At 42.8% G+C, this 23,749-nt stretch overlaps 1 protein-coding gene across 1 annotated transcript in view; it reads left to right on the forward strand.

The window, feature by feature from the left end:
- The window catches only part of POLR3H (RNA polymerase III subunit H), a 30,509-nt gene extending 13,404 nt beyond the window's left edge, over positions 1-17,105 (forward strand). The window contains exons 4-7 of the mRNA XM_056523850.1: positions 8,051-8,137; positions 12,508-12,571; positions 14,134-14,341; positions 16,808-17,105. Of these exons, the coding sequence (XP_056379825.1) occupies positions 8,051-8,137; positions 12,508-12,571; positions 14,134-14,341; positions 16,808-16,861 (413 nt within the window). The 3' untranslated portion in view covers positions 16,862-17,105. The remainder of the gene's footprint in view (positions 1-8,050; positions 8,138-12,507; positions 12,572-14,133; positions 14,342-16,807) is intronic.
- Positions 17,106-23,749: the final 6,644 nt, after the last annotated feature.

Here is a 23,749-nt window from a genome sequence, read left to right on the forward strand (position 1 = left end):
CTTGTGACCCTTTCCTATGCTTATTTGGTGTCCTGGATGAGGAGGTATGGCCTCATCATGTCCATGTTCTACTAAGAGAATCTCTCTTTATGGCTCGCAAAACAGTGGCTCTTTGATGGATGGACCCCAGACCCCTGAGGTGCTCAAAATGGAAGAAGCTGATTAACGCAACTCTCCAGTTCATTCAAATTGCCTACAAAAATAGGAAATGTCTGGATAAATTGTATAGGGTGTGGGGTGATTGGTGCTATTCTCCCCTTACCCAGTGTACTCCTCCTGCTGAAATACGGAGCCTACTCTCCTTGATCCCTTAGGTACCCATCCCCATGATCAATGTATGATTTGTGGTTTCTCCCCCTTTTATTTGATGATTTTCTTTTCTATATCTTCCCCGGGCAGCTTGGACTACTACTTTTTGTTTAAGTTACCAAGTACTGGGATGTTGGCGGGTCAGGGCGGACGGAGGTTTTGGTTTTATGTACCTATACATGATATGTTTGGTATGTTCTTTGTTTTTATGCCACTGTTACCAGTCTCATCTGTGTAGTATCTGCACCTCTACGGTCAGATTGACCATTCTTTTCATGATGGTACATACAGTCCAATGCCTTATATTGATGCCTTAATTTTTTTTCTCCTTCTGTATTACTGATCTGACCATGTAACCAGTGTTTTTTTTATTGTTTCAATAAAACAAATGGGGAAAAAAAGAGGGGATGAAATGGCACAGGGGGGTAGCAGCCACTTTTGTAGTGCTGATACTAGTATCACGTTGTGTGTTGCGGGATGCGATACTTGCAATTGGCGGAACGGCGAGGAGTGTGTCACCAAATTATGCATGTCTAAAAAGGGTGTCACCAACATGAAAGGGGAGATTTATCAAAACCTGTCCAGAAGAAAAGTTGCTGAGTTGCCCATAGCAACCAATCAGAATGCTTCTTTAAATTTTTAAAAGGCCTCTGAAAAATGAAAGAAGCGATCTGATTGGTTGCTATGGGCAACTGGGCAACTTTTCCTTTGCACAGGTCTTGATTAATCTCCGCCGAAAAGTTTAGAAAGCTCTTACCTAGACATTTAGGAAAGAGGAAAAAAATATAAATGCATTCCTATTTGTTTATCTGCAAGGGGCTTGCATGCAGTTTATAGGAATCCAGCAGAAAAGATGGACACTTTTGGTGTTCTCTGTGAGTTAGAAGGCAGTGGACTAGCTTTGCTTGGTATCAGGCCACAGTCTGAGCAGCAGGGGGCAGCTTTTTACTACAGTAGAATCTCCCAATAGCGGACACTCACGGGGAATAGAAAAGTGTCCGCTATTGAGAGATGTAGAATCTCCCAGTGCCATTAAATTTATCCCTTATTAAAGGAGAACTCCGGAACATAAAAATTGTCCCCCATACTGCCGGCAGTAAAAAAAATAAAGATGTACATACCTTCCTCCGCTCCCCCGGGGCCTTCGGTAACCGACTCCGGTCACCACCGTGATCCTCTTCCTGGTTGCCGGTGGTCGGAGAGTCATACTGTGCTCAGCCAATCACCGGCCGCAGTGAAGTCTCGACTCGGCCGGCGATAGGCTGAGCGGCAGTGTGACATTTTCGGCCCAGGCCGCAGGTACCGGTGTAGTGAAGAATTTTGTGTCCTGAAGCATTTTCACACTGCCGCTCAGCCTATCGCCGGCCGAGTCGGACTTCGCTGCGGCTGGTGATTGGCAGAGCGCAGTATGATTCATCCGACCACCGGCAACCAGGAAGTGGATCGCGGCGGAGACTGGAGCCGGTTACCGGAGGCCCCGGGGGAGCGGAGGAAGGTATGTACATCTTTATTTTTTTTACTGCCGACAGTATGGGTGACAATTTTTATATTCCAGAGTTCTCCTTTAATCCCCTGTACGATGTCATCCCCCTTTATATCCTGTGCCACTTTATTTCCCCTGTGCCAAATCACCCCCCCCCCCCCCCTTACCCCCTGTGCCACATAATTTCCTTTTGATCCCATCTGTGCCAGAAGGGGATTATTTGGCACAGGGGGATAAAGGGGATGAAATGTCACAGGTGGGATGTAATGGCACAGGGGGTGGTAAAGAGGGGGGATATGATTTTTGCACCAAGGGTAATTAAAGGGGGAATGAAATAGCACAGGGGAGGTTTAAGGGGAAATTATATGGCACAGGGGGGTTATTAAGGAGGGGGATGATTTAGCACAGGAGGAATAAAGTGGCACGGGGGGGGGCGGCGAATTATGTGGCCGGTGGAAAAAAAGAAGCAGGACACCACTGTTTAAGCAGTGGTCTTCTGCTTCTGTGCAGGGGGGTGCAACAAGGGACTGGGCCCCTGGGAGCCTGGGCCCCTTACTGATGTATTTGCTGTATCCCACTGTGTACAAGGTAGGGCTGGCAGGTAGGCCTTGTTGTCCCCTATTGGGAGCATTTTGTCCCCTATTGGGAATGTTTTGTCCCCTATTGGGAGTGTTTTGTCCCCTATTGGGAGTGTTTTGTCCCCTATTGGGAGTGTTTTGTCCCCTAAGTTGTGTCCGCGTCCGCTATTGGGATTGTCCCCTATTCGGAAGGTGCAAATACATTGTCTTATGGGACTCTGCTGGGGAATTAAAAGCTGTCCGCTTTTGGGAGATATCTCCTATTGGGAGGTGTCCACTAAGGGAGATTCTACTGTACCTTATCACTTGCCTGCAGAAGTCATATAAGCATACAAATTGTCTGTGTTTTTTGAGAACTTTTAATGAATTATATTTCATAAAACTTTTGAGGGGGTTGGCATCAGCAGGGGGAAAGAGAGATATTTTTTTCAGGGGTTTGGTTTTACAGAGTTCACCATGTGGTATAAATGAAATATTTTTATTTTCAGGGTTGTAATCCTTCTCATATTTACTCATTTTGAATTTGGTGGCAGAATAGTTTTCGGAGCGCCCGTTCTCCGCACTCCCCATGGAATATGCATTATGAGATGGATCTTCCTGCTTTGACTCCATGGCACCCATGTCTAGTGCAATACCCATCACAATGGGATTTTATGGCGCCGGGTCTTGCTCTGCAGACGGATACTCCTCTGTGGGGACTTAGAATATGGTTACAGTCAAATTTGTACTTTTTTTTTCTTTTTTTACATTTTAAGAGCCATAACTTTTTTTTTTTTTTCTATTTAGAGCTTGTTTTTGCGGGATGTTCTATATGTTTCATTGGTACCATTTCTTTTTAGGTGGGGGGGGCGCATTTTGATCTCCCTGTATTGCAGAACCATGTGTCTTTTTCCACATCATCTTGCAGACTGCAGTGGGTACAGGTTGGTTATATGCTTAGTTTCCTTATTGGGCACATTCTAGCTTTGCCCCTAATGGCAGATTGCAGTTGCTCAGAAGCCTCTTCTTTAGTCCATCTTTTAGAGATCCGCCCTGATGGCAAAATCAGGAGCAAGTTATATTTTCCAGGAGGGTATAAATCCTGGTCATCCTGAATAAAAACACTAGCTTCAGGGAAAGTATACAATCTAAATTGGCTAAATAGACTTTTGCACTAGCATCTAATATTTTGTTAGCACGATCTGTCACGATTTTTCATCAGTTGCTAGGAAACAGATAAAAGAATGTACAAGGAAGGTATGTTTACACGTTGGATTAAAATCCATGGTGTATTTTCACACCGTAAATCCAAGGTTGACCTGCGGATGCCACAGATTTGGAGTGTGAACTGATGTAGATCTGAACATTCAGTGAAACTATCCTCAGCTTTTCTGTAAAAAAATTCCACAGTAAAAAGTAGTTTCACTCTTTGAAATTTATGTTTCAAAGAGTGAAGCTTTATATACCGAAACATATATATATATATATATATATATATAATACACAAGGTAAAACCAATAACAGGGTCCAGTACAAGAAAAATAAAAGAACAGCAATCACAATAAGGCACAATCCCAAGGAGCCCCTGAAACATAGAGTGGCCAACATTTAGACAGTATAAGGCCATGTTCACACTGCGGAATTCCACGAGCGGAACTCCGCGAGCATTAGTGTGAATGGGTCTCCGTGAGACCCGTTCACACTGCAGAATTTCCGCTGCGGACAATTCTGCCGCTGAAATTGTTCCGCGCAAAGAAAGAACATGTTCATTCTTTGCACGTATTCCGCGAGCACTGCATAGCCGTCAATAGTGACAGCTCAGTGCCCCGCGGCCCTAGCGCCGAAGCAACTACGCTCGCGGAATTCAGCCCGCGAGAATTCCATAGTTTGAACATGGCCTAAAGAAGACATCCAAGGATTCCATACTCGCTCAATAGTGTCTTTCACTTTGAAAGTTTATGTATTGCTGTATCCCCAATCTTGATCTCACTAAGTGGATTACCAATGGGATCACACATGTACAACATCTTTGTGATGACTCCTAAATAGTCCCCTTTTATCCACTTATCATATAGATAAACAGAAATTTTTTAAATACTTACAAATCCGCAGTTTCCTCCAAAGTTTGGTGGGCCGGACGACCCCTCTGGATAACACAGGGATCAAGCTAATCTCATCAACCCCGAAAGGCTTAAAATCATATTACCAAAGACTGCTTCAGGTGGAGACATTCTCAAGGTCCTACCCTTTAAGACTCTGGGAACAAGAGCTTGGTTACACTTGTTCTCTAGAAGATTGGCAGGGAGCGTTTAAGATTATTAATAGGGCTTTTCAGTAAAATATATCCTGATACCTCGAACCGCTGTTGGTGGGGCTGCGGTTCCCAAGGCACCCTGGCCCACATTTTATGGTTTTGCCCATTAATACAGCCCTTTTGGTCGTCCTGTAAACAGCTGCTATAAGATCTTTTTGGGAGACAAGTCCCCTGGTCTCCCCAATCAGTTTTACTCTTCCTTAATTTAGGCAGCCTGTCAAGAGACTGTCAAGATTTATTCTGTATTATATGTATATTAGCAAAAATTGTCATAGTGAGCAAATGGAAAAACATAACTCTTCCCAACCTAGACACACCATTGCTCAAAATTCACATAACCTTCGCCTATGAACAGATTATAGCAAGGGGAGCGGGTAGACTTTTTCTTCTTTTGCCACGAGATGGCGTCAATGAGATGGCGTCAATGGTCCCTGTCTTCATACTGCATAGACAGCGGGTAATTATTGGTTTTACTTTCTCTCAGGCACAGCTTTAGGAACTTCCTCGGACCCCGAGAGAGGAAGCCCATTCACCACCAAATAGTATTTTAGCTATGACTGTTCTTTCATCAGAACTTCCTTACAATCGCAAATAATATTCTATAGACATTTCTTGCATATAGTAGACTACTATTTCCCTCTAATTTGCGATAATGTTATCATGGTTTTACCGTGTTTGATTGTTTGATTTATTATTTGTACGCTGTTGTCGTTGTTGAAGGATTATATAGGGCCTTCGCCCATGGTTGAATGCCTTTTTAAAAAAAAAAAAAAAGAATGTACATGTCCTGCATAATTATAATCCTTTGTTTATTTGTTGTAAAATTGTTAAACATTTAATAAAAAAAACTATTTTGGAAAAAAAAAAAGTTTATATATTGCATGTCAATGGATAAGTGATATTGTCATACATGCAGATGTCATTTAATTTTCTTTATGTTGTTTATTGTATAAATATCTCCCTTTTTTATTTTTTTAAGTCACTTGTTTCTATGTTTCTAAAGTTCTTTTGGAAACAAATTATTTTAAATTAGATATTGGATAATACACTGGATATTTAGTAAATCTTTACTCTTCTGGAGGCACACAGGGCACAGGGATTTATTAAACCAAATGCTAAAAGTGGCGCACATGCCCACGGTAATCGGGAAGAAGTGGAAAATCCAGCGCAATAGATTTCTTTCAGTTTCTTCTTTATAAAAGAGCGGAAAAAAATGGCATTTTCCATAAATATCTCAGGGCTCCCTGATCACACACTTTTTACAGTTTTTGATACGCCATTCCATTCCTGAGATATGGGGGTTTATAGTTTGTCTGACAATTCAGGGAATCCGTCAGATGGACGTGAACTTAATTTTAATAATGAGCGTGCCTATTAAGTGATGGGCGGGGTTATACAGTTAGGGGATGTGTATGTTGTACATTGAGGGGCGTGTATGCCTAATACACACCCCCTGACTGTATAATCCCACCCCTCACCAGATACAGTTGTCCTTGAAGTTACAATATTAATTAATTCCAGGACGACCATTGTATGTTAAATCCATTGTATGTTGAGACCATAACTCTATGGAAACCTGGTAATTGGTTCTGAAGCCACCAAAATGTCATCCAAAAATAGAAAAAAGTGAGGATTAAAGAAAAATAAGTAGATAAATAATAGAGATAAAGCAAATCCTTACATATAAAAATAAGAAAGATCTGCTGGGAGCTGTAAATCACTGTCTATGTAGAGGGCAGGAGCTTCTTCAGGGTCCTGTACAGTACACGCAATGTCCTAAAAAAGTAACATGAAGCCGTCCTCACCTGCTATCCCTGGCACAGGTAAAGAGTATTACAAAACATTTAATACCACCCTGTACTGTAGGGAGGCACTACCAGACATCCAGTCAGTGCATGCACTTCAGTAATACAGGGGTTTTACCAGTGAAATGCCCATTCTGATTGGTGAGTTCTTCTGGGTATTGACACGTTTTTGCAGATCTGGACTGTCTGTAGCATTGTATATTGAGTCTGATTTTAAGTTACAATGGTCCAGAAAAATATTGAAAATATTGTTAGTTGAGGGATCAGGGTAGTTACCTTGACTAAAATTAAGTTCCCGTCAATCTAACTGATTGTCAGACAAACTATAAACCCTCTTATCTCAGGAACAGGAGGGCGTATCAAGAAACTATTAAAAGGTGTGTGACCAGGGCACCCTAAGAGATTTAATGATAATGTAATCTCATTTTTTTTATTTTATTTTTTATTATGCTGAGAAGCAAGTAGATCAAAATACAAATGGTGGGTGTGCGGCTTTGTTTCTCTATTTTTGTTGTACATTGTAGTCTCTCCCTTCTTCCATGGCCAGCACTCCACTCCACCCATTCGGCCCAGGCCTTTTTAATTACCAGGAGACTGCATAAGGTTTTCCTCCTTACATTCCCCTAGCCCTCTGGCAGGGAGCACATGGTAAGTGTTCACACTGGTGTGGTTCTCTGTGGCGGCCATTGTTTCTGTGATGCTTTGTCTGTGGGGTGGTGTGACCCGGAGCCAGGGGCTTTGTCAGGCGGCAGTGGGGCTGCCTGGCCACTGGGTCGTTCCCACTGTGGGCATGGTGTCTCTGAGGCAGTGGTCGCTGCCCGGCGCAATGCCAGTGTTAGGGACCCACTCTGACTAGGTGGCCTTGACGTGGCGAGTGGGCTTGTATTTTTTGATCAAAATGTATACTAACAACTTGTTAGTTTTTTTTTTTTTTTATTATGCTGAGAAGCAAGTAGATCAAATTACAAATGGTGGATGTGTGGCTATGTTTCTCTTTTTGTGTTGAAAATATTGTTGGTTGAGGGATCAGTGTAGTTACCTTGACTAAAATTAAGTTCCCACCCATCTGACTGATAACCTGAATTGTCAGACAAACTATAAACCCTCTTACCTAAGGAACAGGAGGGCGAATCAAGAAACTATAAAAAGATGTGTGATCAGGGCACCCTAAGATATTTAATCATAATGCAATATCATTTTATGGGGGGGTCGGCGCAGGTCGAGTTGCATAAAACAGCTTACATCCACATCGGAACACAAGAGTAAGACTGACGGGTTTTGGCTGTTACACCTTAGTCATAGGGTATCTTCCTGATTGCTTTTGTAGATGAGGCCTCACAGCCGTCCGTGCACTTTGTAGTACTTGTGTAGGTAAGCCTGCTATTTTATATAACTCATATTTCCACAGTAACCAATCAGATTCCAGCTCTAATTTTTTCAGGAGTCCTTTTTTATGACAGCTGCAACGTAATTGGTTGCTATGGGCATTGCTTCTCCTTTCCTTTGCAGTCATTTTGACAAATCTCTATTGTATTTGTAATAGTCAAGTATTTGACGCCTTGGTCTTGCCTTTCCCTTGTAGTCCATTTCCGCTATGTTGTCTTCCATCCCTTCCTTGACGAGATCCTTATGGGGAAAATCAAAGGCTGCAGCCCTGAAGGAGTTCACGGTGAGTGTGACAAGTTATTACCATGAAGCAAGACACATATAAAGGATCCATAAGTGACCTTCCTATTGCATGGAACAATGTTTCCCAACCAGAGTGCCTTCTGGAGGCATCCTGGTTGGGAAACATTGGCCTGCAACATAAATTTTTACAGCGATGGATAGTTGTGACCTGATGCTTAGCAACAACAAATGTTCTAAAATCTCCTCTTCATACCAATATGTATATAGTGACACTCAGCCAGGGTTGCAGAATTCCCCACCTGGTGTTTTAAAGGGGTACTCTACCGGAAAACATCTTATCCCCTATTCAAAGTCTAATCGCAGGGGACCCCTCGATCTCTGCTGCGGCACTCATATGGGTGCAAAGAGCGAACTTCACTCTGTGCCGGATGACTGGCGACTACAGCCGCCACGCCTCCTCCATTGACATGAATGGAGGGGGCATGACGTCACGAACACAGAAGCCCCAAGCTTCCATATTCCGGACACCACTGCCAGCCCGGTGGAGATCACGGGGGTCCCCATGATTAGACATCTTATCCCCTATCCTTTAGATAGGGGATAAGATGTTTTCTGGCAGAGTACCCCTTTAAGGAAGCCAGTGAGCCAGTTTAGCTGCTCTCCCCTAGATTGCAGATTGATGCAAGGGGGAAGACACTGTGTCCCTTTGCCAGATGGGCACACAGCAGGTGGCTGGGGTGGACACACCGAGTACAGAGTGGCACCATTGTGGATGGTGAAATTATCATGGAAAACAAGAGGAGTGTTTGTTCCCCAGGAGAGAGACTATCAGATGAGCTGGCTGAGGAAATAAAGCTAAGTGTGAACAGTGTGTTAAAAGGTTGCAGGGTATATGTGTTTTACACTGGCTGGGATAAGCCCTCCCGTGGCATAGATAGGGCAAGCTATAAATGTGTAGTTAGTGGCCCAAGTGCCAAGGGATTTGTTTGGCTTTATTTTGTTTGGTTAAACCTGCAACCTAATAAACTTCTTCACAAGGCAGCTGCTGTGGCCTGGTTACTACTGTATGAAAAATGTGTCCTGTGATGTTAGAGGGATAATCCCTGAGCTAATTCCCCTGGGATATCTCACTATACATATATACAGTCATGGCCGTAAATGTTGGCACCCCTGAAATTTTCAAGAAAATGAAGAATTTCTCACAGAGAAGGATTGCAGTAACACATGTTTTGCTATACACGTTTATTCCCTTTGTGTGTATTGGAACTAAACCAAAAAAGGAGGTAAAAAAGCAAATTGGACATAATGTCACACCAAACTCCAAAAATGGGCTGGACAAAATTATTTGCACACTTAACTTAATATTTGGTTGCACACCCTTTGTAAAAAATTACTGAAATCAGTCGCTTCCTATAACCATCAATAAGCTTCTTACACCTCTTAGCCGGAATGTTAGACCACTCTTCCTTTGCAAACTTCTCCAGGTCTCTCTTATAAGAATGACTCCTTTTCCCAACAGCAAATTTCAAAATTTCTCAACAGGTGTTTAATGGGATTTAGATCTGGACTCATTGCTGGTGCAAACCCAGCTTTCTGACACTGGGCTGTACAGTGCGACCCAAAATCTGTTGGTAATCCTCAGATTTCTGATGCCTTGTACACATTCAAGGCACCCAGTGCCAGAGGAAGCAAAACAACCCCAAAACATCATTGACCCTCCACCATATTTCACTGTAGGTACTGTGTTCTTTTCTTTGTAGGCCTTATTCCGTTTTTGGTAAACAGTAGAATGATGTGCTTTACCAAAAAGCTCTATGTTGGTCTCATCTGTCCACAAGATGTTTTCCCAGAAGGATTTTGTCTTACTCTAGTTCATTTTGGCAAAATGTCGTCTTGCTTTTTTATGTCTCTGTGTCGGCAGTGGAGTCCTCCTGGGTCTCCTGCCATAGCGTTTAATTTCATTTAAATGTCGCCGGATAGTTCGTGCTGACACTGATGCTCCTTCAGCCTGCAGGACAGCTTGAATATCTTTGGAACTTGTTTGGGGCTGCTTATCCATTATACAGACAATCTTGCGTTGACACCTTTCAGCAATTTTTCTCTACTGTCTATGCCCAGGGAGATTAGCTACAGTGCCACGGGTTGCAAACTTCTTGATAATGTTGCGCACTGTGGGCAAAGGCAAATCTAGATCTTTGGAGATGGACTTGTAACCTTGAGATTGTTGATATTTTTCCACAATTTTGGTTCTACAGTTCTCTTCTCCTCTTTCTGTTGAGGAGTGTGGCACACACACACACACACACAATGCAAAAACTGAGTGAACTTCTCTCCTTTTTATCTGCTTTCAGGTATGATTTTTATACTGCCCACACCTGTTTCTTGCTCCAGGTGAGTTTAAAGGGTACCTTTCATCAAAAAAACTTTTGATATCTTATAGATTAATGTATGCAGAATAACTTTCCAATAGCATGTTATTAAAAAATATGCTTCTTTCTATTTAAGTTTTAGAGTCCTAAATCTCAGACTGCAGCCGGGACAAAGACAAACTCAGCACTGCTCCATGCCAGGGAGTTTGTCTGTGTCCTGGCTGTAGTCTGAGATTTAGGACTCAAGCATGAGTCTGAAATCTATAATAAAAAAAAAAAAAAAAAAAAAAAGGACTGGTAGGGAGACCCCAAGTGGTCATTTTTTCAAAGTGGAAAATTAAATAGAAAGAATCATATTTTTTAATAACATGCTATTGGAAAGTTATTCTGCATACATTAATCTATAAGATATCAAAAGTTTTTTTTTGATGAAAGGTACTCTTTAAAGGAGCATCACATGCTTGAAACAATCTTATTTCTCCACAATTTTGAAAGGGTGCCAATAAATTTGTCCAGCCCATTTTTGGAGTTTGGTGTAACATTATGTCCAATTTTCTTTTTTTCCTCCCTTTTTTGGTTTAGTTCCAATACACACAAAGGGAATAAACATGTGTATAGCAAAACATGTGTTACTGCAATCCTTTTCTGTGAGAAATTCTTAATTTTCTAGAAAAATTTCATGGGTGTCAACATTTACATATATATATATAGACACCGTGCTGGCATGTGATTGAATAAACGCTACGCTACTTGTGAGTGCTGCAGTGATTCTTCATTTTGTGTGTGTAACATATACATATGTATATGGCCGTAAAGGGGTGCCACCATTTACGGCCATATACCGTATTTTTTAGGCTAAAATTTTTACCCTAAAGTCTGTGTGCGTGTTATACGCCGATACACCCCCAGGAAAGGCAGGGGGAGAGAGGCCGGCGCTGCCTGCTTCTCTCCCCCTGCTTTTCCTGGGGTCTAGAGCGCTGCTGCCGGCACTTCTCTCCCCCTAGCTATCGGCGCCACTGCCAGTTCTGTCCCTCTGACTATCGGTGCCGGAGCCCCATTGCCGGCACCGATGGCCAGGGGGAGAGAAGGGGCAGTGGCACCCATTGCCGGCGCCGCTGCCCCGTTGCATCCCCCCATCCCCGGTGGCATAATTACCTGGGTCGGGTCCGCGCTGCTGCAGGCCTCCGGCGTGCGTCCCCGGCGTCGTTGCTATGCGCTGCGCGGCGCATGACGTCAGTGCGCCGCGCCGTGCATAGCAACGACGCAGGGGACGCGCGCCGGAGGCCTGCAGCAGTGCGGACCCGACCCAGGTAATTATGCCACCGGGGATGGGGGGAGGCAACGGGGCACCGATAGTCAGGGGGACAGAACGGGCAGCGGCGCCGATAGCCAGGGGGAGAGAAGGGCTGGCAGCAGCGCTCTAGACCCCAGGAAAGGCAGGGGGAGAGAAGCGGGCAGCGACGGCCTCTCTCCCCCTGCCTTTCCTGGGGGTGTATCGGGGTATACACGCGCACACACGCACCCTCATTTTACCATGGATATTTGGGTAAAAAACTTTTTTTACGCAAATATCCTTGGTAAAATGAGGGTGCGTGTTATAGGCCGGTGCATGGTATACCCCGATAAATACGGTAATTCATAATTTATATTTGCTATGTGTGCACAGATTATAATCTTAGAGTTTTTTTTTTCGATTTAAATAACATGATAGTGGATAAATGAGAGATCACAGGGGGTCCGACTGCTGGGATAGAGGATAAGTTAATTTTAGTCGGAATACCCCTTACATTTAAACGTAATACGACCAATGAAACCTTAGAACGATAAATAGACCTTTAAAATATAATGTATTTGACATCCCAGCTTCAGACATCCTGTGATCTTGTTTTTTATGCATCTGGCAGCATTATCATTCTGTTCCTTGAAGAAATGTATTTATCTTAGGAGGAAGTAGCTGTGCGCTTGTTATTTCACTTGACATCTGTCTTATTTTGTGTCTTTCCAGACAAGGCAGTGTAATAATTCTCCCTTTATTCCTCAGTATCTCTCGGATTCTTCGATGATATTGTTATACCCCCGGAGTCCTTGCAGCAGCCGGCTAAATTGTATCCTTTCCAAAGCATCCATGCTGTGTATAGATAGTAATGTTATTGTAGCCAGGATTGATTTGTAACAGTTCCTGAATGGGGCAATTGCTTCAGCATTGATAAAATACATTATAGACATTTATAGTCAGGCTGTACTAGAGGATCGCCCATAGTACTGATCACTACTCTAGTATAACATAGTACTGAATAGTACATTGTAATCAAATGATTGCTATTAATAGTCTCCTATAGGGACATAAAAAGTGTAAAATAAATCTAAAGAAAGTTTTAAAAAATTATATAAAAGCCCCACCCCTTAATAATTAATTATAAATCACCCCCTTTGCCATTTAAAAAAAAGAAAAAACACAGCATATACAGTATCGCCTTGTGCAGAAATGTCCAAATGATTTGTTTATGATGCTGCACAGTGAACTGCATAAATTTGGAAAAAATATACCAAGCACCAGAATTTATCATATTTTGGTCTTTGTCAGAAAGCAAAAGAATAAAAAGTGATCCAAAAATTCCATCAAAACAATAATACCAATAAAAACTACAGATCATGGCACAAATTTGTCTTAATACAGCCCAGTATACGGGGAAAAAAAGTTATAGGGGTCAGAATAGGACAATTTTTAACATACTTATTATTTTGTCCAAAAAGTTAGCCTGTTTTTAAAAGCAGTAGAAGTTGATGGGTCTTTTGATTCAATTTTACCCTCACCATATATTCTAAAGAAAGGTGTTATTGCAAAGTACAATTAGTCCCCCAAAAAACAAGCCCTAAGCCCTCGCGATCTCCTGAACAGGGCCCCGGCAGTCTGCTGGAAGGGGGCGTGCCAACCCACGCATGGAGCGCAGGCCGACACGCCCCCTCCATGTATTTCATAGATATGCGGGGGGCAGACTGCGGTGGGTCCCAGCGCTCAGACCTCCCGCGATCTATAACTTATCCCTTAGATTCATTTTTCACTGCACTACTCCTTTTTAAGAGGTTAAATACATGTGTTTAAAATCTCCCAGTTCTGACCCAATGCATTGCATTGATCAGTTGAATTGGCGCTATGCAAGCAGGTCTACCATGGCAGGCACAGAGACCTTGAGAGGGCATCTGGCTGCCATGGAAACAATTGACCTCTGTGATCACATTTTGAGGGGTGCCATTTGGGGTTCGGACACATGCATCACAGGTCATTTATGCTTACAAATGTTGCACTTGCTAATAATCACGGTATTCAAGGGGTTAAATGACCAACACCATGTGTGATGGCCGCTCTTGGTGATCAATGGTGAGTGTAAGCTGTTGGCACCTGCTGTCTTTGAAGCCAGCTCAGCCCCTCCTCTCCCACCTCTCCCCAAATCCCTCTCTTGCTGACAGAAATGTTGCAGTACCACACCGAAACTGTGGACAGCAGTGGTGCCGTTTTTATGTTTAAAAAAAAATAAAAAAATTAAAAAAAAAGGCTGCCATGTCTCTCTAAAACTGTACGATCCCTTTAATTCTTGTAACCAACCACCCCCCCCTTTTGAAATGTTCACAAGTTGGCTTGTATTTTTCCTTTAAACATTTATTCCAGTGATGAGGCGGAACAAGTTTGGGTTTGGGAGTATGAAACAGAGGAAGGCGCTCATGACCTCTACATGGATATCGGTGAAGATATCCGATTCCGCGTTGTAGATGAGACCTTTATAGATACTTCTCCAACTGGACCGAGTGCTTCCGAGTCATCCTCCTCCACCGCTGCAGAAGAGACGCAACGTAAAGAGGCACCGTACACATTAGTGGTAAGAGGCTAGATCAAGTATACATAATATTAAAGGGGTTATCCAGAATCCAAAAACAGAGATTATTACAACTTGGCTCCATTCACTTCAATGGAATTGAGCTGCAAAACCACACCCAACCTGGAGACAGATGGGGAGCGGTATTGAAAGAAACTGGCTCTGTTTTTTGATTCCTTGATAACCCCTTCAAAAGGGAGAGGAAAAATAATCGATGTCATTGTTAGTGTTTTCCAAACAGTGTGTCCCCAAGCTTTGTAGCACGGTACAGTCTATAGAGGATGTGCATAAGTTACAACATGACTTGGATAGACTAAGTGTCTGGGCATCCACTTGGCAAATGAGGTTTAATGTGGTTAAAAGTAAAGTTATGCATCTGTGTACTAATAACCTGCATGCGTCGTATGTCGTATGGGGTTAAACTGGGAGAGTCACTGGTAGAGAAGGATCTGGGTGTACTTGTAGATCATAGACTACAGAACAGCATGCAGTGTCAGGCAGCTGCTTCTAAGGCCAGCAGAATATTGTCATCATTGTTATCAAAAGAGGCATGGACTCAAGGACATAATACTACCCCTCTATAAAGCATTGGTATGGCCTCACCTGGAATATGCTGTTCAGTTTTGGGCACCAGTTCATAAAAGGGATGTTGTGGAGCTGGAGAAGGTGCAGAGACGCGCAACTAAACTAATAACTGTACTATAAGAACTGTGAATTTATAGAACAGTCTACCTCAGGAACTGGTCACAGCAGAAACAGTTGAAAGCTTTAAAACAGGGTTAGAGACATTTGTAGAACAAAATAACCTTTAATGCTTTTGCAGAAATCTAATCACACCCCTTCCCTTCAATCCCCTGGTTGAACTTGATGGACTTTTATCTTTTTTCGATCATACTAACTATGTTGCAAAACTACAACCAGCATGCTGGGAGTTGTAGTTTTGTATCAGCTAGAGACACACTGTTTGGAAAACACCGTTCTAGACAATGGCAATGTTACAGGGGTCCACACTGGAGACGCAGATATGACTAAATGTGTTTGCTTGGATGATGAAGACACTGAAGCCATATATAAAGTGGTACTCTAGGGTAGTCCTTTTCCAGCCATTTGTGTAATACACAGATTACATAGCCTATAAAAAGGGGAGGGGTGTGATGTGATTGGCTACAAGGTATGATAGGTGCTCCAGAATACAAAAGAGAGTATCCTGCATAGTACAGTCACTCTGCCTAGGGAGAGGGTAATGTGACTATTGATGAGCAATGACCATGAGGAGCACACCATGTAAGAAAAGCATAAATGCCACATATATTCCAACATGGAAGGAGGAGATCAGAGGGACCACACGGCAAGGACACAATCTCCAAAAGGCAAGGCAGGAGACATTACAAGCCCAATTATTTTGCCTATGAAAGCAGCACTTTGGGACCGACTCCTAGCGAGACAGTTGTTCCCATATAGTAGCCGAGAGTATTTTGTAGAGCACAATAAGTCCACCTATGGAACGGAGGGGTAATGTAACAGGTGTTGTTGTGGGACAGATGCCCCATATGACAGATGTCCCATATAGCAGTTGAGGGTAGAAATCTGATCAAAGAGGGTATGCCACCACAGTAAGGCCATGGCGTATAATGTGCTGAATGTCCACACGGAAAACCTGTTCAGACATTCCCGACATTTCAATAATCTGGCGGCAATGCCTTTCCGAGAAAATCCACAAAGAGAATAAACAAGTCTATTCCTTCTGCGGATGCCGGGATCGGAAATTCTACCGTGTACACAGTGTAGCAGAATCCCATTGAAATCAATTGGACTCTGCTGTAATATTCCGCTGTGTGAACATACCCTTACTTTGACTACAGGAGGAGGTAATGTGACTGACCATGCTGCAGGAGAGGGGGAAATGTGGCTGTGTAAATGGTCAGGACCACCTCCTCAGTGTACCCCCCCCCCCCCCCTTTGAGAAGGTGCTAGACAGGAATTGAAAGCAGAGGGTGACCCCCAACTGCACTATACTCACCTGTTCGGCACATTCCTGTGCATGCAGGGTCGCTCCTTTGACAACCTTGCACTCTGAGTGGGGTACCGGCACTTCAGACTGCAGCGGCAGACAAGGGGATTGGTGAGAAGTGGCACAGGAAAGAACGAGGCACCATGCTGCCTGATCTTATGCTCTGGCACCCTCAGGGCATAATACATCTTGTGTGGCCACACTGACCACCCACCTAAATATAGTGAGAGGATAAACCTCAGTAATCAGTTAAAAGGGGAAGAGCAGACGAGGTCTGCCTCCTACAGACACTAAGCTAAAACAGATTAGCTCATTGTCTGCAAGATGGGCTAATGCTTGGTGTAGCCTCCTAGTGTCACCACCCTATACCCACAGTTTCTTGTCTGCCCCAATAAAACAGGTGAGAAACGTATAGAATTGAAATAATAAATCTTGGCCCTTGTTTCCATTTCTGTTAGGGGTCCATAAGTGAGCCTGGACTGGGTCTTCTTTCCTGGTGGACGAACAATTGAAGATCAAGGAATTTAACACCGTTCACATTTCTCCAACAAAACTTTTGTTAAACAAATGGAGCCAACCTGAAGTTACCAGGATGATGTAACAAAAAGGAGTGAAGATTTGTGAATAATATGCTCACGAGACGTGTGGACTCTCCATAGAAGTGTTTTAATTTACCTTTTTTGTACAGTTTAAGAAAAGTGATGGAACTTGTAAATGAATATGTCTTATGGCATAAAATGATGTAATGCTTTCCTATGTTTTAGGTATATTTACCTCTATTAGGACACTTTCTGGTGTCTGTTGGTACATAGACCAATTATTGATATAGTTTAGATTTTTTTTTTTGTTTTACCTTAAAAAAACACTAAACGAAGAAAAGAAGGACAACAGTAAATTGGATGTAAACTTTGCCCACAGCGTTTACCAGGGTGCAGGATTTTCCGCACCTTCAGAAATCTTGTAGGAGTGTGGCCGTTCAGCGCCTGTTTATCTGTTTATTCTTCAGCTGGTACAGTGCCTTGCAAAATTATTCACCCCCGTGACTTTTTTCATATTTTGGTGCCTCACAACCTGGAATTAACAACCTGGATTGTTTGAGGATTTTGATCATTTAATTCACAAAACATACCCACAACTTTTGAAGTTGTTTTTTTTTATTTATTTATTGTGAAGCAAACAATAGGACAAAATAACAGAAAAAGTCAATGTGCATAACTATTCCCCCCCCCCCCCCCCTAAAGTCAATACTTTGTAGAACCTTCTGCGGCAATCACAGCTCCAAGTCTCTTTGGATAAGTCTCTCTGAGCTTGCCACATGGGATTACCAGTGGGATTTTGCCCATTCCTCCCTGCAAAACTGCTTCAGCTCCTTTAAAGGGGTATTCCGCCCCTAGACATTTTATCCCCTATCCAAAGATGTCAGATCGCCGCGGTGCCGCTGCTGGGGACCCCTGGGATCGCCGCTGCGGCACCCCGCTATCATTACAGCACAGAGCGAGTTCGCTCTGCACGTAATGATGGGCGGTACAGGGGCCGGAGCATCGTTACGTCACGGCTCCGCCCCTCGTGATGTTACAGCCCACCCATTTCAATACAAGTCTATGGGAGGGGGCGTGGCGGTCGTCACGCCCCCCTCCCATAGACTTGCATTAAGGGGACAGGCTGTAATGTCACGAGGGGCGGAGCCATGACGTCACGCTGCTCCGTCCCCCGTATCGCCCGTCATTACGCACAGAGCGAACTCGCTCTGTGCTGTAATGAAAGCGCGGTGCCGCAGCGGGGATCCCGGGGGTCCCCAGCAGTGGGACCACGGCGATCTGACATTTTATCCCCTATCCTTTGGGTAGGGGATAAAATGTCTAGGGGCGGAATACCCCTTTAAGTTGGATGGTTTGCGCTTGTGAACAGTAATCTTTAAGTCTGACCACAGATTTTTGATTGGATTTTGGGCTTTGATTGGCCATTCAAACACATTTACATGTTTCCCCTTAAACCACTACAGTGTTGCTTTAGCAGTGTGTTTGGGGTCATTGTCCTGCTGGAAGGTGAACCTCTGTCCTAGCCTCAAACCATGCACAGAGTGGTACAGGTTTTGCTCAAGAATATCCTTGTATTTAGCACCATCCATCTTTCCCTCAACTCTGACCAGTTTCCCAGTCCCGGCTGCTGAAAAACATGGTGTTCTTCGGATGAAGTAATGTGTTGGGTTTGTGCCAGACATAGCGTTTTCTTTGATGGGTGAAAAGTTCCATTTTAGTCTCATCAGACCAGACACCTTCCTCTATACATTTTGGGAGTCTCCCACATGCCTTTTCACAAACTCAAAACTTGCCTTTTTGTTTTTAGCTGGAAATAATGGCTTCTGGCCACTCTGCCATAAAGCCCAACTTTATGGAGTGTACGGCTTATTGTCGTCCTATCTACAGATACTCCAGTCTCTGCTGTGGAACTCTGCAGCTCCTCAGGGTTACCTTAGGTCTCTGTGCTGCCTCTCTGATTAATACCCTCCTTGCCTGCTCCTTGAGTTTTAGTGGGCGGCCGTCTCTTGGTTTGCTGTTGTGCCATGTTCTTTCCATTTGGTTATGATAGACTTGATGGTGCTCCTGGGGATCATCAAAGATTGGGATATTTTTGTATAACCTAACGCTGACTTGTACTTCTCAACAACAATATCCCTTACTTGGAGAGTTCCTTGGTCTTCATGGCAGTGTTTGGTTACTGATGCCTCTTGCTTAGGTGTTTCAGCCTCTGTGGCCTTTAAAAAAAGGTGTGTATGTAATGACAGATCATGTGACACTTAGATTGCACACAGGTGGACATAATTTCACTAATTATGTGACTTCTGAATGTAATTGGTTGCACCAGAGCTTTTTATGGGCTTCCTAACAAACGGGGTGAATACATACGCACATGCCAATTTTATGTTTTCTATTTCTAATCAATAGTTTTATCTATATATATTTCTCATTTCACTTCACCAACTAAGTCTATTGTGTTCTGATCCATCACATAAAATTCAGATTAACAAAACATTGAACTTAAGGCTGTAATGTACCAAAATAAGAAAAAAGTCAAGGGGAGGTACTGGCAAGGCTGATGCAAAATGGTGATTTTGGCCTTGACAGATGTCACCAAGTTAATAGAGTTGCACTGCAACCCAAAAGTGGCAGCGAACATGACCTGACAGTCACAAGAAATCGCTTAGAGATGGATTTCTTGTGATTGTTGGGTTGTGTTTACCTTCCGGGTTGCACTGTGACCCCATTCACTGACCTAAGGGGCGATGCAGTGAATTTTGATTGTGTGACCCTTTTGGCGAATTCACTATGAAGCCCCAGGCTTAGACAGCTTCAATGTAGGAAGAATCCTGCTGCAGACAGTTCCTTTATAGCTAGTCACAGAATTATGAGAGGGAGAAACTGCCTGGTCTCCAGGGACTAACCAAGGTTCCATTATATATTTTTACGTTGTTGAGACAAAGTAGGATAAAAGTTAAGGTGAAGATTTCAGGGGTAATTTTTGTGTATAAGTGATGTATATATGGATAGATATACAAAAAAAATTAGAAAAAAAATGTATCTGGACAGCACATTCATGTCCTACGTTACTGCCAATTGAATTGAATGGAAGCTTGGCATGTGTGCTGCCACTTTAACTCTGTGGGCCTGATAAACATAACCAAGCACTGTACCACCACTATCCTATCCAAGTTCCATAGAGTTGAATGGAACAACACCACACATTTCCAAACACTGCTCCGTTTAATCAGGAGGGCACAGGACCCCTGTTTTTTTAATTGGTGGGGGTTCCAGCAGTTGGGACTTCTACAGGTAGGTGATGAGTGCAAATTGGAAAATCAGTAAATTACATGCACTATTGTGTAGGCAGGATGTCAATCTCTCCTGGGTGGCAGATATCAATATTACAGGATGACATCGCTTATAAAATAAATCCTGGCAACTCTTAGACCCACCTCCTTCATCTGCATGTACATAGTCTGCTAAAGAGATCTTTAGGACTAGGAGTGCAGTGATATAGTAGGAGACATTATATAAATGATGAGCTGCAGAGTGATACAACTCCCATGACTCATTCTGCTTTTACTGGGTGAAGAATCTCCAGTATATTCCTACAAGATACACTGCTAACCCTGCTGCCTGCTTGCTCCATGCTAAACCCAGCCCCTCCCTAGAGGGGTTATCTATAGCCAGGAATAGAAAAAGGTGGAATTATGATTTACCAATAGCGCCAACAATGAGATTGCCCCCATAGGCCTCTATAGAAACAGGAAATACAGAGAGGTTAAAAGGGCCCCTCTCCTTCAGCCCCTCAGTGTTTATAAATTACTGAAAGAGAGCAACAACATATATACAGTCATGGCCGTAAATGTTGGCACCCCTGAAATTTTTCAAGAAAATTAAGTATTTCTCACAGAAAAGGATTTCAGTAACACATGTTTTGTTTTACACGTTTATTCCCTTTGTGTGTATTGGAACTAAACCAAAAAAGGGAGGAAAAAAAGCAAATTGGACATAATGTCACACCAAACTCCAAAAATGGGGTGGACAAAATTATTGGCACCCTTTCACAATTGTGGAAAAATAAGATGGTTTCAAGCATGTGATGCTCTTTTAAACTCACCTGGGGCAAGTAACAGGTGTGGGCAAAAAATCACACCTGAAAGATAAAAAGGAGAGAAGTTCACTTAGTCTTTGCATTGTGTGTCTGTGTGTGCCACACTAAGCATGGACAACAGAAAGAGGAGAAGACAACTGTCTGAGGACTTGAGAACCAAAATTGTGGAAAAATATCAACAATCTCAAGGTTACAAGTCCATCTCCAGAGATCTAGATTTGCCTTTGTCCACAGTGCGCAACATTATCAAGAAGTTTTCAACCCATGGCACTGTAGCTAATCTCCCTGGGCATGGACGGAAGAGGACAATTGAAGAAATATGTCAACGCAGGATCGTCCGGATGGTGGATAAGCAGCCCCAAACAAGTTCCAATGATATTCAAGCTGTCCTGCAGGCTCAGGGAGCATCAGTGTCAGCGCAAACTATCCGTCGACATTTAAATGAAATGAAACGCTATGGCAGGAGACCCAGGAGGACCCCACTGCTGACACAGAGACATAAAAAAGTAAGAATACATTGTGCCAAAATGAACTTGAGTAAGCCAAAATCCTTCTGGGAAAACGTCTTGTGGACAGATGAGACCAAGATAAAGCTTTTTAGTTAAGCATATCATTCTACTGTTTACCGAAAACTAAATGAAGCCTACAAAGAAAACAACACAGTACCTACAGTGAAATATGGTGGAGGTTCAATTATGTTTTGGGGTTGTTTTGCAGCCTCTGGCACTGGGTGCCTTGAATGTGTGCAAGGCATCATGAAATCTGAGGATTACCAACGGATTTTGGGTCGCACTGTACAGCCCAGTGTCAGAAAGCTGGGTTTGTGTCCGAGATCTTGGGTCTTCCAGCAGGACAATGACCCCAAAAATATGTCAAAAAGCACCCAGAAATGGATGGCAAAGCGCTGGAGAGTTCTGAAGTGGCAGCAATGAGTCCAGGTCTAAATCCCTTTGAACACCTGTGGAGAGATCTTAAAATTGTTGTTGGGAAAAGGCGCCTTCCAATAAGAGAGACCTGGAGCAGTTTGCAAAGGAAGAGTGGTCCAACATTCCGGCTGAGAGGTGTAAGAAGCTTATTGATGGTTAAAGGATGTGACTGATTTCAGTTATTTTTTCCAAAGGGTTTGCAACCAAATATTGAGTTAAGGGTACCAATAATTTTGTCCAGACCATTTTTGGAGTTTGGTGTGACATTATGTTCAATTTGCTTTTTGTCCTCCCTTTTTTGGTTTAGTTCCAATACACACAAAGGTAATAAACATGTGTATAGAAAAACATGTGTTACTGCAATCCTTTTCTGTGTGAAATCCTTAATTTTCTTCAGGAATTTCAGGGGTGCCAACATTTACGGCCATGACTGTATATATAATAATGTACATAGTAAGGGTGGGATTTAACCCCTTAACGACCACTGATGTAAATGTACATCCTGGTGCGGCAGTACTTAGCGCACCAGGACGTGCATTTACGTCCTGTGTATGACCGCGAGCATCGGCTAGCAGCAGCGAGGGACCCGCCGGTAATGGCCGACATCCGCGATCGCACGGATGTCTGCCATTATCACCTCAGATGCTGTGATCAATACAGATTGTGGCAGTGCGCATGTTGAAATAGAGGATTGGATCGCCCGCAGCGCTGCCGCAGGGATCCGATCATCTGTCATGGCGGACGGAGGTCTCCCCACCTGCCTCCGTCCGTCTCCTGCTCTGGTCCGAGATCAAGCAGACCAGAGCAGAAGATCACCGATAACACTGATCAGTGCTATGCCCTATGCATAGTACTGAACAGTATTAGCAATCGATTGCTATAGATAGTCTCCTATGGGGACATAAAAAGTGTAAACAAAAGTTGACAAAAGTTAAAAAAAAGTGAAAAATCCCCTCCCCCAATAAAAATTGTCAGTTTTTCCCATTTTACCCCCTAATTTTTTTTTATATAAACATATTTGGTATCTCCGCGTATGTAAATGTCTGAACTATCAAAATATAATGTTAATAATCCCATACGGTGGACGGCGTAAACATAAAAAATAAAGTTAAAAAAAACTGCTTTTTCTTCACATTTTATTCTCCAAAAAATTTATTAAAAATTAGCGAAAAGTTTTATATATGCAAATGTGGTATCGATAAAAAGTACAGATGATGGCGCAAAAAATGAGCCCTCATACCACCCTATATACGGAAAAATGAAAAAGTTATAGGGGGTCAAATTAGGGCAATTTTAGATTACTGATTTTGTACAAAAAGTTAGATTTTTTTTTAAGCAGTACAAAAATATAAAAATAACTAGCCATGGGTATCATTTAATCGTATTGACTCACAGAATAAAGAACACATCATTTTTACTGTAAAGTGTACAGTGTGAAAACAAAACCCTCCAAAATGTGCAAAATTGTTGTTTTCATTTAAATTTCCTCCCTAAAAAAAAAAAGAATTGGGGGGTTCACCGTACATTTTATGGTAAAATGAGAGGTTGCATTATAAAGTAAAATTGGTCACGCAAAAAACAAGCCCTTATATGGGTCTGTAGATGGAAATATAAAAGAGTTATGGATTTTAGAAGTTGAGGAGGAAAAAACGCAAAAGTAAAATTGGCCTGGTCCTTAAGGTTAAAATGGGCTTGGTCCTTAAGGGGTTAATGGGTGCTGTCGTGATGGACTCATGAAAACAGAATTATCGGTAAGTCATAATTCCACCTTTTCATATAATCCCCACGACAGCACCAACAATGAGACATACCAGATAAATGGTGATTAGGGAGGGACCA

Source organism: Hyla sarda, chromosome 6, assembly GCF_029499605.1.
Source record: "Hyla sarda isolate aHylSar1 chromosome 6, aHylSar1.hap1, whole genome shotgun sequence".
Taxonomy (NCBI): domain Eukaryota; kingdom Metazoa; phylum Chordata; class Amphibia; order Anura; family Hylidae; genus Hyla; species Hyla sarda.